General features: G+C 46.5%; 1 protein-coding gene across 4 annotated transcripts in view; it reads left to right on the top strand.

Moving 5' to 3' along the window:
- The window catches only part of FARS2 (phenylalanyl-tRNA synthetase 2, mitochondrial), a 289117-nt gene that overhangs the window by 35908 nt on the left and 239033 nt on the right, over positions 1–14176 (top strand). For all 4 annotated transcript variants that reach the window (XR_014062414.1, XR_014062413.1, XM_081521167.1 and 1 more), the window contains exon 2: positions 12056–12675. Coding sequence is in view for 2 of the 4 variants with exons in the window: in XM_081521167.1 (XP_081377293.1) it covers positions 12079–12675 (597 nt within the window). In the remaining 2 variants the exon portion in view is untranslated. The remainder of the gene's footprint in view (positions 1–12055; positions 12676–14176) is intronic.

Here is a 14176-nt window from a genome sequence, read left to right as displayed (position 1 = left end):
CTTCATTTCTCACGTCTCCTGCATTGGCAGGCAGGTTCTTTACCACTAGTGCCAGCTGGAAAGCCCCGTGACTAGCAGTAATGTTCTGCAAAAATATGTGTTTCATTGCATGTACCCCCTTTACCAGAATTACATATATACTGACTGCCCTCCCCCCCGCCTCTTTGGAGCAGTTTCTCAGATCTATCGTGAGAGGCTGTCTCTTGGGTTCATTTTGCCCCAGATAAAAACTCATAATTCTCAGGTTCTGCATTTTTTTCAATTGACATTATTTATCAGATACTATTTCCTTTGAGATTAAAACAACCCAAAAGATAAGGTAGTTCTTAGTAAGAAAGCTCATAGTGGAGGAAAAAATATCTTAGTTCTAAATATTACATATCATTCTAGAGTTATAAAATAAGACAGGTTTTTTCTCTGAAAGAACAAAGATCTGGCAGTTGATGGTTTTTAAAAGTCAGAGAGACTTTATTTCATTCCCATGTAACTGGAAGCTGGGAGTCTTCAAAGTGTTCCTAAAACCAAAGATATTTCTTCACATGTATGGCATCTCATAAGTCTGTGGGCAAATAAACTGTTTTCAAAAGCCCAGATTTGTTTTTGAAATAAAATATATGGTCGTGTTTCCCAGATCTGTGTCTAAAATGGTGCGCAGAGCTATTTATGTGGTGTCAGACTCGAAAAGACCGTCAGCATTTCAAAGAGCTCAAGTAAACAGTGGCTGACTCTGTCACTCCGTGCAGAAATGTTTCCCAACTGTTTTTTAACCGTGCAAATTTTTTGATACTTGTAAACATCCAAAGATGGCTCATTGGGTAAAGAATCCACCTACAATGCAGGAGACACAGGACACTCAGGTTCGATTCCTGGATCAGGAAGTTGACCTGGAGAACTCGGCAACCTGGCAACCCGCTCTGTATTCTTGCCTGAAAAATCCCCTGGACAGAGGAGCCTGGCGGGCTACGGTCCCTGGGGTCACAAAGAGTTGGGCACTAGTGAGTAAGCGCTCACACACACACACACACATTTTCATGGGTCAAATATATGTATCATTTGTTTCTTTTGTTTACTTGTTAAACAGTCATTCCTAACCCCAGATCAGTTGAAGAATTACTCATATTTCTTCTGTTTTCTTAAAAAAAAACAACTTTTAAGACATTACAGAACTTTCTCTTTTCTTATTTTGGCATGTCAGATGATGTGAAGATCAGATCATTTTTCTCCCAAATACTTAGTTTTATAACATTATTTCTTATATGAGCCATTTCTATCTTGATTAATGAGAATATATATTAAGTTTTTAGATATCTCTGAATGTATTTGCTCTGTCAGTTCTTGTACCAGTTTTTACTATTATTGTTTTCCTATTAATTTTTCAAAAAATTCCTAGCTTCTGTCACTTGTTTAATTTTTCAAATGAACATGGGGATTATTTTTATATATTTTTTAATGGACTTTATTTTGTGGCATGTGGGGTCTTACTTCCCTGACCAAGGATCAAACCCGCACCCCTTGAACTGGAAGGTTGGAGTCTTGACCACTGGACCAGGGAAGTCCTGGGGGTCATTTTTAAAGTTGGAGAGTTGGGCCATAAAGAAAGCAGAGTGCCGAAGAACGGATGCTCTCCAACTGTGGTGCTAGAGAAGACTCTTGAGAGTCCCTTGGACTGCAAGGAGATCAAACCAGTCAATCCTAAAGGAAACCAACCCTGAATATTCACTGGAAGGACTGATGCTGAAGCTCCAATACTTTGGCCACCTGATGTGAACAACAATGGACTTTGGGTTCGATCTGGGCTCTGGCTCTCACCAAGACCCCTGTTTTCTATGTGTTTGTACAGCCTCATCTTCCTTTTCTACAAAATATCAATCTTGAATTGTGCTGATGACTAGATGAGGCGACATCTGTGAGGTTCTCAGTGACTCAAGAAATACTAGTCATAATGATGTCATGATTATTCTATTATTCATCTGTTCTTCCACCAGACCTTTTGCAAGAGGTGTTAGTAAAACAATAAGCAACTTTTAGACCTTTTTCTCTTTGATCTGTTGTAAAGGTGGAAAGTCTGTAAGGCAAATTACTATTTGGACATTTTAAAGATAGCAGAAAAGCTGTGGTTTAGTCATGTCTGAATGTGAGAGTTGGACCATAAAGAAGGCTGAGTGCTGAAGAATTGATGCTTTTGAACTGTGCTGGAGAAGACCCTTGAGAGTCCCTTAGACTGCAAGGAGATCAAACCAGTCAATCCTAAAGGAGATCAACTATGAATACTCATTGGAAGGACTGATGCTAAAGCTGAAGCTCCAATACTTTGGCCACCTGATGTGAAGAGCTGACTCATTGGAAAAGACCCTGATGCTGGAAAAGATTGAAGGCAGGAGGAGAAGGGGACGACAGAGGATGAGATGGCTGGATGACATCACTGACTCAATTGACATGAATTTGAGTAAGCTCCTGGAGTTGGTGATGGACAGGGAGGCCTGGCGTGCTGCAGTCCATGGGGTGGCAAACAGTCGGACATGACTTAGCATCTGAACAATAACAAAGAAAGACCCAGTCCCCCAACTAAAATAAATTTATTAAAAAAATAAAATTAATTAATTAATTAATTAAAAAAAAAAAAAGACCCAGGACTGCCGAGGTTGCAAAACTGCTAATTTACACGAGTATGTTCATCAGGGGCGGCGTAAATTAAATAAATGTAATTTGTTAAGTAAGGGGGCACCTTGGCCTCTCCACCGCAAGGTCAGCATGGGGTTCCTTTCAGTTGCAGCGTGCCCGCAGCGCCTCAGACACACTGGCGCAGACGAGCCCATGTGTTCTTTGTTCAGAGCAGGTGATCTGGAAGTGGAGAGGAGAGGAATTTAGCTTCGTGCTTGAATTTTGTGTTTGAGACAGGCAGACAATTAAATGCCTAAAGCAGCACAGGAAAGCGGCTTGAACTTTAAGAATGTTCCTTCTCCCTTCTCCTGCTTCGCCCTGAGATTTTCACATTTATATTAATTATCTTCACAGCTCGTATTAGGTTATACAATAGAATCTGAATTTCAGATAAATGTCAAAATCAGAAAATAGGCCTATTACCCTTCACATGCAGCCAGGGGAGAAAACACACTTCTGTTCCTGAAGCATGTTGTCCTGTGAAGCACAGACCTTATTTTTCAAATAGCTTGTCACCAAAACAACCAGGAAATCTCATTAAAGAGTCTCCAGGGTGCTGGGACTGTGGCGGGACTTGGCCACGTGGAAGAGTGAGCCGTGGCCCCAAGGCCAGGCCCGCCTCCCGCTGGCCCTGGGATGACGGGTCACCTGGGCGTCTCCCCCAGCTGGACCCAGGCCTCTCATCCAGAGAGGGAGCACATGAAACCGGCCGATCTTCAGTGTCCTTTCTGGCGTTCGGTTCTCTGAGCAGACACAGGAGGCACCACTCTGCGTGTTTTTCTGAGCCCTTCCCGAAAGGTAGTGGTGCTTTGTTCCTCACTCAGGCTCATGGAGCTCATGTGGGTAAAACTCATCACCACCCCAGCGATGCTTTTCTGTTTGTGTGTGTGTTTCTCTGCATCCTTGTGAAGCAGAGCAGGACCCTATGGTCCTTTCCCCCAGGTCCTCAGCCTGCTTTTTGTCTGTGGACAAGCTTTAGCCAAAGAATAAGTTCCATAAGAGACGCGAGACAATGCAGAAGACAAGGAAAACAGTCAAAGGAGAGTAAATAATAATAGTTTAGTCATTGAGCAGTGTCAAGGAGCTTGAGTTCCTCCTCCCAGGCTATAGATAACATTCTGAGCCATATCCTGGGAGCTGTCCTATGGATGCTGAAATCCCCACCAGGTGGAAGAAGTCAGCTACATGACGACCAGCCTGTAGCTAAGACATAAGCTGCTGCAATCCTGAAAATTGGCCTCAGGGACACAAACTGGCCCTGTATTTCCCCGAGGAGCAGTGGTTCAGCATCCACTGATTCCGTGCACTCAGAGATGTTCTAGATCAGAACTGCTGCGAATAACGGGAATTGACTGTGTATTATTTTCATTGTTTTCACGATTCGGGTATCTTGCAATTTGAATTAAATGCTTTCATGTACTGCTGCTGCTGCTGCTAAGTCGCTTCAGTCGTGTCCTACTCTGTGCGACCCCATGGACTGCAGCCCACCAGGCTCCTCCGTCCATGGTATTTTCCAGGCAAGAGTACTGGAGTGGGTTGTCATTGCCTTCTCCATTTCATGTACTAGCTAATCCTTAAAACTTACAAAACGTACAGAAAAATGCCGAACTCTGTTTCCAGGGGGTTTTAGCAGAGCTCAGTATGGTCAGGGGCTGCTCAGGGCTGATGGAACCTGAGATGTGGAGCTCAGTGTCACTCTCTGTCTTGATGCGATGTTCAGGCATTATCTAGCAGGTGCGTGGCTACCTTCTCTGAAATAAGAATTAAGGAGTGTTGCTTGATTTCTGTCCTTGTCCATGACTTGCTGAGAAACCTCAATGCTGTGCTTTGGTTATTTTCATTAGGTCTGCTGTAGGGAGAGGACGGAGCAGTTGCAGTATCACTGTGAGTTAACAGATGGTGTCTCTTCTCAGTGAAACAGCAATTCAGAAATACCTAACATGGGTATTCCTAGTGGGGGTTACTCCTTTGACTTGGGAAGAGGTTCTTTTTAAAGGACAGAAACATCGTCCTGTTCCTCCAGGATCTTAACATCCAAGAGATGGACCAGTGTCCTGATGGGTGGGCGCAGTAAGGGTTTTGTGTGCTTCTCAGGAAGAAAGAAGAGATAGGTCAGTTCTGTGTGGGCAGAGTATGAAGGATAAGACCTGGTGTCACAGAGGTGGAGCATCTCTGGAGTTAACGGACCATGTCAACAGTAAGATGTGTTTCGGTTTGAAAAGAAAACTCATAAGGAACTTACCAGGACTGTATCTGTTGCAGAAAGTGAGGTTGGCTGGCATTTATCAGGAGAGGACAAGCAACGGGAATGTCAGGGACCAGGTGCGAGTCAGTGGCCGGGCCCTGAACCTGGTGCTCCTTTCAGTCAGGAGGATTGCCCAGCAGTGTCTGTCTGTCATAGTGCTGCCAAGAGGCTCAAAAGACAGAGAGGAAGAAAGAAAAGGCTTCAGAGAAGAAGTGACACTAAGTCACCATTTGTAGGTAGGGAAATGCTTCAGGCTGTTAGTGTCTACCTGATAATTGCGGAGCTATCAACTGTACTTCAGTTCAGTTCAGTTCAGTCGCTCAGTCGTGTCCGACTCTGCGACCCCATGAATTGCAGCACCCCAGGCCTCTCTGTCCATCACCAACTCCCAGAGTTTACCCAAACCCATGTCCATCGAGTCGGTGATGCCCTCCAACCATCTCATCCTCTGTCGTCCCCTTCTCCTCCTGCCCCCAATCCTACCCAGCATTAGGGTCTTTTCCAATGAGTCAACCCTTTGCATGAGGTGGCCAAAGTATTGGAGTTTCAGCTTCAACATCAGTCCTTCCAATGAACATTCAGGAAAATATAAAAAAGTAAATACAGCGGGGGGAGAGAGAAGGTGGGATGATTTGAGAGGGTAGCAGCATTGAAACATAACCGTTACCATATGTAAAGTAGACAGCCAGTGAGAATTTGCTGTGTGACACACGGAACCCAAAGTCGGTGCTCCGTGACAGCCTAGAGGGGTAGGTTGGGGGGAGGTGGGAGGAAGGTTCAAGAGGGAGGGGACATATGTACACCCATGGCTGGTTCATGTTGATGTTTGGCAGAAACCAACACAGTACTGTAATAATTATCCTCCAATTAAAAATACAATAAAAGAAATAAATACAGAAGCAGACAAACAAGTAATTATGGAGGAAAGGACTGGCAAAGACTCTTTCCTCCACTCTAGCCAAGACTCCAGGATTCTGTATGCAGTGACTTCATTTGGAGGATCTTAGATGAAATCAGTTTATTTAGAATATTTAGGAGAGAAGGATTTTTAACCTGGAGGCCGTGTCTTCTGTGTAATAGTATTATTTCTAATTACCTAAAATAGTTTTTAATATGCAGTTTAGTGAGTTGATTTAAAACAAGTTTTAATTTTACTTGCCATAGCCATTCGGCTTGCTAATTATTTCTGGGTGAACACGTTAGTCTTTTTCATTAGCCAAGTATTTTTTTATTTTAAGACTGTTCTGTACATGCAGGGTGATTACACTTTATTTGATGCTGAATATAGTGGATAATGAATTATGCTGTCATTCTCCAAATGTGTATCATGTGGGACTACTGTAAATACCTTTCATTAAAGACAAAGATAAATGATGACTAGTTGATTGACCTAAGTTGAGATTAACTAGCAGTTTTGATGTTTCATTTGACTTTGATAAGACTCTGAAGAGCATTAAGGATGAGTTTGGTATATTTGTTTTGCAGTGTGTGTTATTTTTTATATGCATTGAGAAGAATTTGTTTCCCCTGGCATATTTAAGAAAGTAGTCATACTAATGGGTACTACTAACATGAACTTAATGTTAACTGATATTTTTCTCAAGTGAAAATTTGTGAAAGAGTGGTTGGGAGTTCAACTGCCATTCCAAACATGGTGACATCTTTAGATACTTATTAACCAGGCTTTAAATTAATTTTGCAGGGTCTTTTGTCTGCCTTCATTCCCTCATGTATTTGTTTAATTACAGATTTTCACCTTTTGACTTGTGACAGCAAAACTGATTTCTCTTGGAACTGAGTCCATTGATTTGTGTGTGTGTTTTAAAAAAAAACCTTTAAAAAGTTGTGTCTTCCCATTTGTCTGTGTCCATCACAAAATACTTTTCTCTTGAGGACTCCTCTATTCTTGAATAATTAAGCAGTTTCCAGCATGGCAGAACACTTTCCTACCTCTCATTCTTGAAAACATGGCATTTATGAGCAAAGAGTGGCGTTGCTAGTCATTTCTCCACTGAATTACAGCGATGAAAAGACGTCTCTTCTGAGTGGGAACATGGCCTTGTGTATTCAGATAAACATTGTGTTTAGAATTGCCTTCGTTGCTCCTTTTTTCTCCCCCCTTAGACTTAATTTTAATGAAAGACATTATCTACACACAAGCTGCCGATTACATAAGAAGGCCGTGGTGGCAGGGGGTTTGGGGCTCTGACCCGTGTGCCTGGGCGCTGCCTCCCCTCGGGCCTGCCCTGTGCCCGGGCACTGCCTCCCCTCGGGCCTGCCCTGTGCCCGGGCGCTGCCTCCCCTCGGGCCTGCCCTGTGCCCGGGCGCTGCCTCCCCTCGGGCCCGCCCTCAGAGTGAGCTGCCAAGCTCTTGTGTAATTGTCTCGACAAGTGTGCGCTCCTTGTCGGAGCAGCTGGGCCTCTGCCTGCCCGTGGAAGCCAGGCGCCCCAGGCAGCAGAGTCCAGCGCCAGTTTCTTGCTGGTGGCTTTAAGCCAGACCTTAAATATGTTGCTGAAACCAGTGGTGGATAGATAGTTGTTTGAGGTAAGGATTGCATTCATTTATTCTGGCGAGGTAAGAGCGTTTGTGAATGGTAAAGGGCGGCTGGTGTTTCCGAGCTGCAGACCCTCCTGTGTGCTGGAGCCTTCTCTTTCTGCCTTGGGGGCTTCCCTGGTGTCGCTTACATGCTCCAGAATCCATCGCAAAAACACATCTTGATGGTGAATCTTTAGCGGAAAGAGTTTATATACTTCTTGCCGTCCGGTGTTAAAGGGCCTGAAGTAGAAAAGCAAGGTTGTTGCACCAGTGCCCACAGTCACACCTAGGAATTGGGCACACCAGATGCGGGGGGAAAACAGTCACTGTGTCCAAACGGACGGAGCTCAAGGGAGGAGCCCGGGGCACTCTTGGTGCAGCTGCATGTTCAGACGTTCTCCTGGGCGTTTCATGTTACTCAAGTTAACGATATCCGAACGCAGGGTCCACCTGACCCTATATTGGTTATCTGCTAGAGGGAGAGAGGTCCATGTCCACAGATAGTTACTTACCAGTAGGTTCATTTGGCATGAAAAGTGTGACTCTTTCTGTTTCTGTTGGCTTCAACCAAGCCAGCAGGAGATAAGTTTTCCTGCTGCCCAGTGAATTCCAGACTCTATACGAACAGTATCTTCTCGTCTTTCTGCGTATCTAGGCTGGACTCGCTGTGATTTTATTCTTCGTGTGTTGCATAAAACCCCTCCCCGAATAACCCCCCGTTATTCTTCGGGTGGGGCTCTCCTGGTAATGTGTGGCCTTGTCCCTGGGGACAGACTTCATTTGCACGTGGCCTTTTCCTTCTGTCTTCTTCTCCCAGGGATGCAACTCTGGCCTGAGTCCTGGTGACTCTTTGGTAAGATCTTTGCCCTATCTGAAAAGTTTCAGCTGTGTTCTTGGCTTCTTTACCTCTTTCAGTTTGGGTCATATGAACATTCTGTAACCCAATCTTGTATGTTTCTCTAAAATATATAAATGTTTTGACACAGATTTTCCTGAATTCAGAACTAGCTTCTACTAACATTGCAGTAGTTGTTGTTTAGTTGCTCACTTGTGTCTGACTCTTTGCAGCCCCATAGACTGTAGCCTGCCAGGCTTCCCTGTCCTTCATTATCTCCTGGAGTTTGCTCAAACTCATGTCCATTGAGTTGGTGATGCCATCCAACCATCTCATCCTCTGTCACCCCCTTCTCCTCCTTCAATTTTTCCCAGCATCAGGGTCTTTTCCAATGAGTTGGTTCCTTGCATCAAGTGGCCAAAGTTTTGGAGCTTCAGCTTCAGCATTAGTCCTTCCAGCGAATCTTCAGGGTTGATTTCCTAAGTCCTTCCAGCAAATCTTCAGGGTTGATTTCCTTTAGGATTGACTGGTTTGATCTCCTTGAAGTCCAAGGGACTCGAGTCTTCTGCAGCACCACAGTTCAAAAGCATCAATTATACCAACATAACATGATGTGTTGTATTTCTCTACACTATTTTATTATAGTTCCCTTCTGAGTAACATCACTTATGAGGAAAACACTTTAATTGAACCTATTTACTGTTTTGCCATGTAATTAAAATTCCAATGAGTCTGTTAATATGTCAATATTAATATATCAAAATTAAAGAAAATGCTATTTCTGCAAGTACCCAAAGGTCATTCCGTAACACATAGGTGCCTGAGAGAGTGAAAACATGTTATTTGTCCTGAGAAGAGAGGCAGGAAAGGTGGTTGGGTCCCTCCAAAGTCATATGTGAATTTTCTGCTCACCCATGAGAGTTTTTAAAGGGAAAAACTGAAGAAGTCATCTCAGCTAATCACTGAGATGGAGGTTAGGCTGGGGTGCCAGCTTGTGGACTTCTTGTGATTTTTTCTTTAGATGTTAGCTTGTTCTCATAGTTACTGAAGAGGATGCTAAGGAAGCAATCTGGACACCTGCTAATGACTTAGTCTTCATTTCTATTCCTCTGATCTATGGAAAGAACCAAAAGGTTCTTTGCATCAGGTGGCCAAAGTATTGGAGCTTCAGCTTCAGCATCAGTCCTTCCGATGAACATTCAGGGTTGTTGATTTCTCTGGACCACACAGCACCCTGCCAGCAGGTTAGGCAAGGCTGGTGTAGTCTGGAGATCTGAAAGGTGTGCTCGGGCTGGAGATGAATAGAACAGGGGGGTGTCTGGTTTCAGGTTAGTGACAAGACAAACAGGCGCCCCCTCTTGAGAGCTCTTTTTTTGCCAAAAGTTGCTCACAGCCTTACTTTTCAGCTTCTTGTGAAAAGTAGTATTTTGGACATTTGCCTACGCGACACTGTGACATCTGTGAAGGAGCCTGGTGACCATGGAGTTTTATGTCCCCTGAGGAACGCGTGTGCAGTCATTATACAGTCAATGAACCTGATTCCACGGTAGGATTAACAGATTCTTCCCGTTCTGAAACCTGAAAGAGCTCAGCCTGAAACCGCCATTTCTGCAGCTGCTAATGCCAGAGACGAGGCTGATAAATCAGCACCATACAATGCTTGTCACTGACTCTGGACCACAGTGAGGTTTGACCGTGAACCTGGAGGCGAGACGTCGAAGGGTTTCATGTCACTAATGGAGAGCTTATGCCACATGGCTCTTCTGCCAGAAGCGGATCCACCAGCGCAGTAAATAAGTTGGATGAGTGTGGAATTTGATAATGTGTCTCTGTCTCCCATGCTTAACTTCAGCACGGCCCAGGTTGCTCCAGCCGCAGACACACACATGGAAATCATTTGGGCAAAATCCAGAGTTCATCCCGTGTTCTCTCTCAGTGGGCGACTGTTTTTTAACAGTCTGGGGTCTTTTTTTAACTTTTAATGGGCCATTTTTAACCTTTAACTTATCTTGTGTCTTTATGTACTGGCGATGAATTAAGTACATTATGAACAAGATCTTTTCCTAGGAGATAGGTACTATTTCCTCTGAGAAACCTGAGGGCGAAAAGCAGTCAAAGGCTGCGTGCAGTGATAACACCTTCCCCAGACGGATCCTGAGTGTGGTGACGGCACACGCCTTTGGAGGGAAGAGGCTTTCTTGTGTCTACCAAGGGCGCTGAGCCGGGTCGCTGACAACCCACCAGCGTGACTGAGTGCTGAGATGCATAAGGCGACTCGGGCATATTTAAAATTTCTACCTGCGGCGGTGACAAGCCAGTGAGCACTGTACAGGGGAAGACAGATTTCCACTGAAGCTCAGCCAAAAATGCTTTCCGCCGCAACTCCGACAAAACAGTGCCATAAATGAACAAATCCAGAGAGTTTCTGAGTTCGTGAAAACGTCTCACATGACGGCTGTCTCAAACACCAGGGCTACGCCCAGGCGTCTAATAAGCCACCTTACAGATGCACAGGCATTTATCCGGGTGGGCTGTGATGCCTGGTGCACCCCCAGTGTGCTTTGGATGGTCACTGGGAGCAATGTTGTTCCCTTCTAATGTGTTTATTATCATGAAGTTGTGTGCTTTCTTGGTAGTATGTAGAGCCTAGAAGTCAAATAACCACCTACCTGTGGGCTTTATAGTAACTCAGTGGTAACAATGCCAAGTTTTAGAGATGGGTTTGGCTGATTTAAGTTCACAGCAATTGTTTTTACCAACGTAGGGATTTGACATCTAAAGCTTGTCATGCCCAAGATCCCCGCGTCCGTTTAAACCTGCTGGTGGGCCAGCGAGAGCGTCCAGAAATCTCTGGTGTTGTCTCAGTGCTCCCAGCACCTTAGGGTTTGGGCCTCTCCACCGGCTCTTTGTCATCTCATTTTTGACGCACACAGCCTGTGTGAGGTGACTGCCATGGGACCTCCAGCTGTGAGGTCTGGTCCTCTTGTTAAATTCTGGGCATTAGGAAAAAGATCTGGCCACCCTCTATGTCCTGACTGCTCCGTTTCTCTCCCCGGGTGAGGGCAGTCCTGCTCCTGGTTTCCCGTGGGTGTGCAGTGGAAACCTGCTCTTTTACCAGACGTGTCATTGATGGGATCCTGCGATGGTATTAAGTGGAAGTGACATGACCGGATGTGAGGATAGAAAAGATTTGCATCTATAAATATAGTTCCAGCTGTCCACTGGTGTGGTCTATCACTCTGTGTAATATTTCCTTAAGTTTTTCACTTCTATTTTTTTAAAAATTACATAAAAATAACCATTACCTAAATGAGTGTATTTTATTTGAAACATCCAAAAAAAAAAAAAGTGTTGTTCATGTCATCTTACAATATAGTGAACTAGTCTGGAAGTCACATTTTGGCAGAAGTGAGCAGAACTTGGTGGTTATGAGGATGGAATGGGGGGATAGTGGGTCAAACCTCCCTCCATCCTTCAGGGCCCGTTGGATGCAGTCATGGGCTTCCTTTCAGGAATGAGACCCCGAATGGAGTCAGAATAAAAGGAGGTCGTCACATCCATAGGTTTGTTCCATGTGAGGGATCCAGGACATGACAGGACATGAATAAAGGACACTTGCTTCAATTTCATTGTCTCAAGTGTCCAGGGAAGGACAACTCGAGATTGGGGATCCAAACATGATGTTCATGATTCTCTTGATGTGGGGGGGGGGGTGCTGGTGGGAGACCGACCCTCCCCGGGTGAGAGGTGACTCTGCTGTGTGTGTGTCCTCTTTCCAGAACTCGTGGAGGAAGCTGCCGCCATGGTCTGCTGGGCTCTCAGGAGAGTCGCCCAGGTGCGTGCCCACCTGGCCCGGAAGGCCACCGACGTCTGCCGGGGCCACGAGCATCAGCCCTTGGGCCCGAGGCCCGCTGCCCCGGGAGCCCCGGGCAGCACGGTGGAGCTGCTGGGCAAGTCCTACCCCCAGGACGGCTACAGCAACCTGACCCGCAAGGTCCTGTCCAAGGTGGGCCGGAATCTGCACAAGCAGCCGCAGCACCCGCTCTGGCTGCTCAAGGAGCGGGTGAAGCAGCACTTCTACACGCGCTACGCGGGCCGCGCGGGGGCCCCGCTCTTCTCCGTGTACGACGACCTCTCCCCGGTGGTCACCACCTGGCAGAACTTCGACAGCCTGCTCATCCCGGCCGACCACCCCAGCCGGAAGAAGGGCGACAACTACTACCTGAACGCCACGCACATGCTGCGCGCGCACACGTCGGCGCACCAGTGGGACCTGCTGCGCGCGGGGCTGGACGCCTTCCTGGTGGTGGGCGACGTGTACCGGCGCGACCAGATCGACGCCCAGCACTACCCCGTGTTCCACCAGCTGGAGGCCGTGCGTCTCTTCTCCTGCCACCAGGTGAGCCGGCCCCCGCGGGCGCGGCGCGGGGCGGGGGGACCAGCGTTGTCTCAGGGAGGGATGCTGCAGCCGAGCCACGCGGGCCCTGGAGCCTCCTTGGCATCCGTGCGTCATCCGTCCTGGACGCGTCCTTGGTGCAGGCGGGGCTCTGGACACCCTGGCCGGTGTGCTGTGTTAGTAACGTGGGCCCTGGCTGGCCTTGACTGCCCCTGGTCTCACTTCTGCCTTCCGGTCCTCACCTGCCTGCCTCTGCATTTCTCCTGATGAGTGAGCAGTCAGCAGCTCGCACGTACCCTGCAGGCAGAGGACTGGAGATGCAGGGCTGAGACCCGTGGTTGGGTCGCTCCGGTTCCCACTGAGTGGAGGTTAATGACCCGTGCGGGGTGTCGGACCCCAGGGGCTTTCTTAGGTAGCCCAGGGCACTGGCGCTCTCCTGGCTGAGACTGTGAGGGGCCTTCTTGCCCCCAAGCCCTTTCCTCAGGGCCCCTGCTGTGCACTTGTGGCTGCTGTATATGCTTTTCTCTGTGAGAGGGCTTCACTGTTCCTCTTTTCCCAGAGTTTGTGTTTGGGTTCAGGGAGCCTTTTTGATCGGGAGATCTGATAGTCTGGTCATTCTCAAAAGCACCCAACTCCTCGCATCTGGTAGCTGACATCCTAACATGTTGTGCGAATCTTTCATTTTTTTTTTCTTGGCAATTTACGAAAATTCCTGAAAGCTTGAGTCTGTTTCTTAAAAGAGTGCAATGTCACTTGTCTTTCATTAACATATTTTTAAACTATCTCTGTTTTTATGTAAGAAACAAATGGAATTAATGAGGCACGGGAAATATCTTACTTTACTCCCTAGTGCTTCTTACAAACTGTTCACTGAAACAGGAGGAATAATTATCAACCAAATCCCTCCTGGAAAGCATCAGGTCAGCGGGTTGTTGGAGTGAGCAGGAACGGTGTCGGCTCTTGGGTTGTTGAGTGAGCAAGAACAGTGTTGGCTCCTTGGGTTGTTGCATATGAGCAGGAACGGTGTCGGGTCCTTAGGCTGATAAGTAATCATCGCTTGTTGTGTTAAATGAGTCACGTTGTAGGAGACCACTGCCTCAGGGTGCTCAACTCTTCCTGGGAATCTGTGAAGATGCAGAAATAGGTATTAGCTTTGCACAAAAGTCCACCTGTGCTTGATCCCAGAACTGCTGAGATGAGCACTTTTCTACTTGGGAAAGCTGACTATTTTCTATGTTAAGGGTAATAACTATTACAAGGATGCAGATTTGTTAGGAAACACAAGGGTCAAAGTCCAGGGAATATGACCGAGTGATGGAATGTCACCTGCAGCTAATGAGCCAGCAGAGGTGTGACGTCAGGGAGCAGGTGTCCAGGTCACATTTATCACGTTACAAAAATGAGAAAGGACAGTGCCCACTGGTTGGTGAGCCTGCGAGTCGTGGAAATGGCAGTGGAGGCTGTGAGACGCACGCTGGTGTTTTAATGGAGGAAGAACCCAGGC

This window comes from Giraffa tippelskirchi, chromosome 8 (assembly GCF_054371585.1).
Source record: "Giraffa tippelskirchi isolate mGirTip1 chromosome 8, T2T-mGirTip1v1.2.pri, whole genome shotgun sequence".
In the NCBI taxonomy this organism is placed as follows: domain Eukaryota; kingdom Metazoa; phylum Chordata; class Mammalia; order Artiodactyla; family Giraffidae; genus Giraffa; species Giraffa tippelskirchi.
The sequence above is the reverse complement of the archived record's forward strand: the minus strand, read 5'-3'. Positions and strand labels throughout refer to the sequence as shown.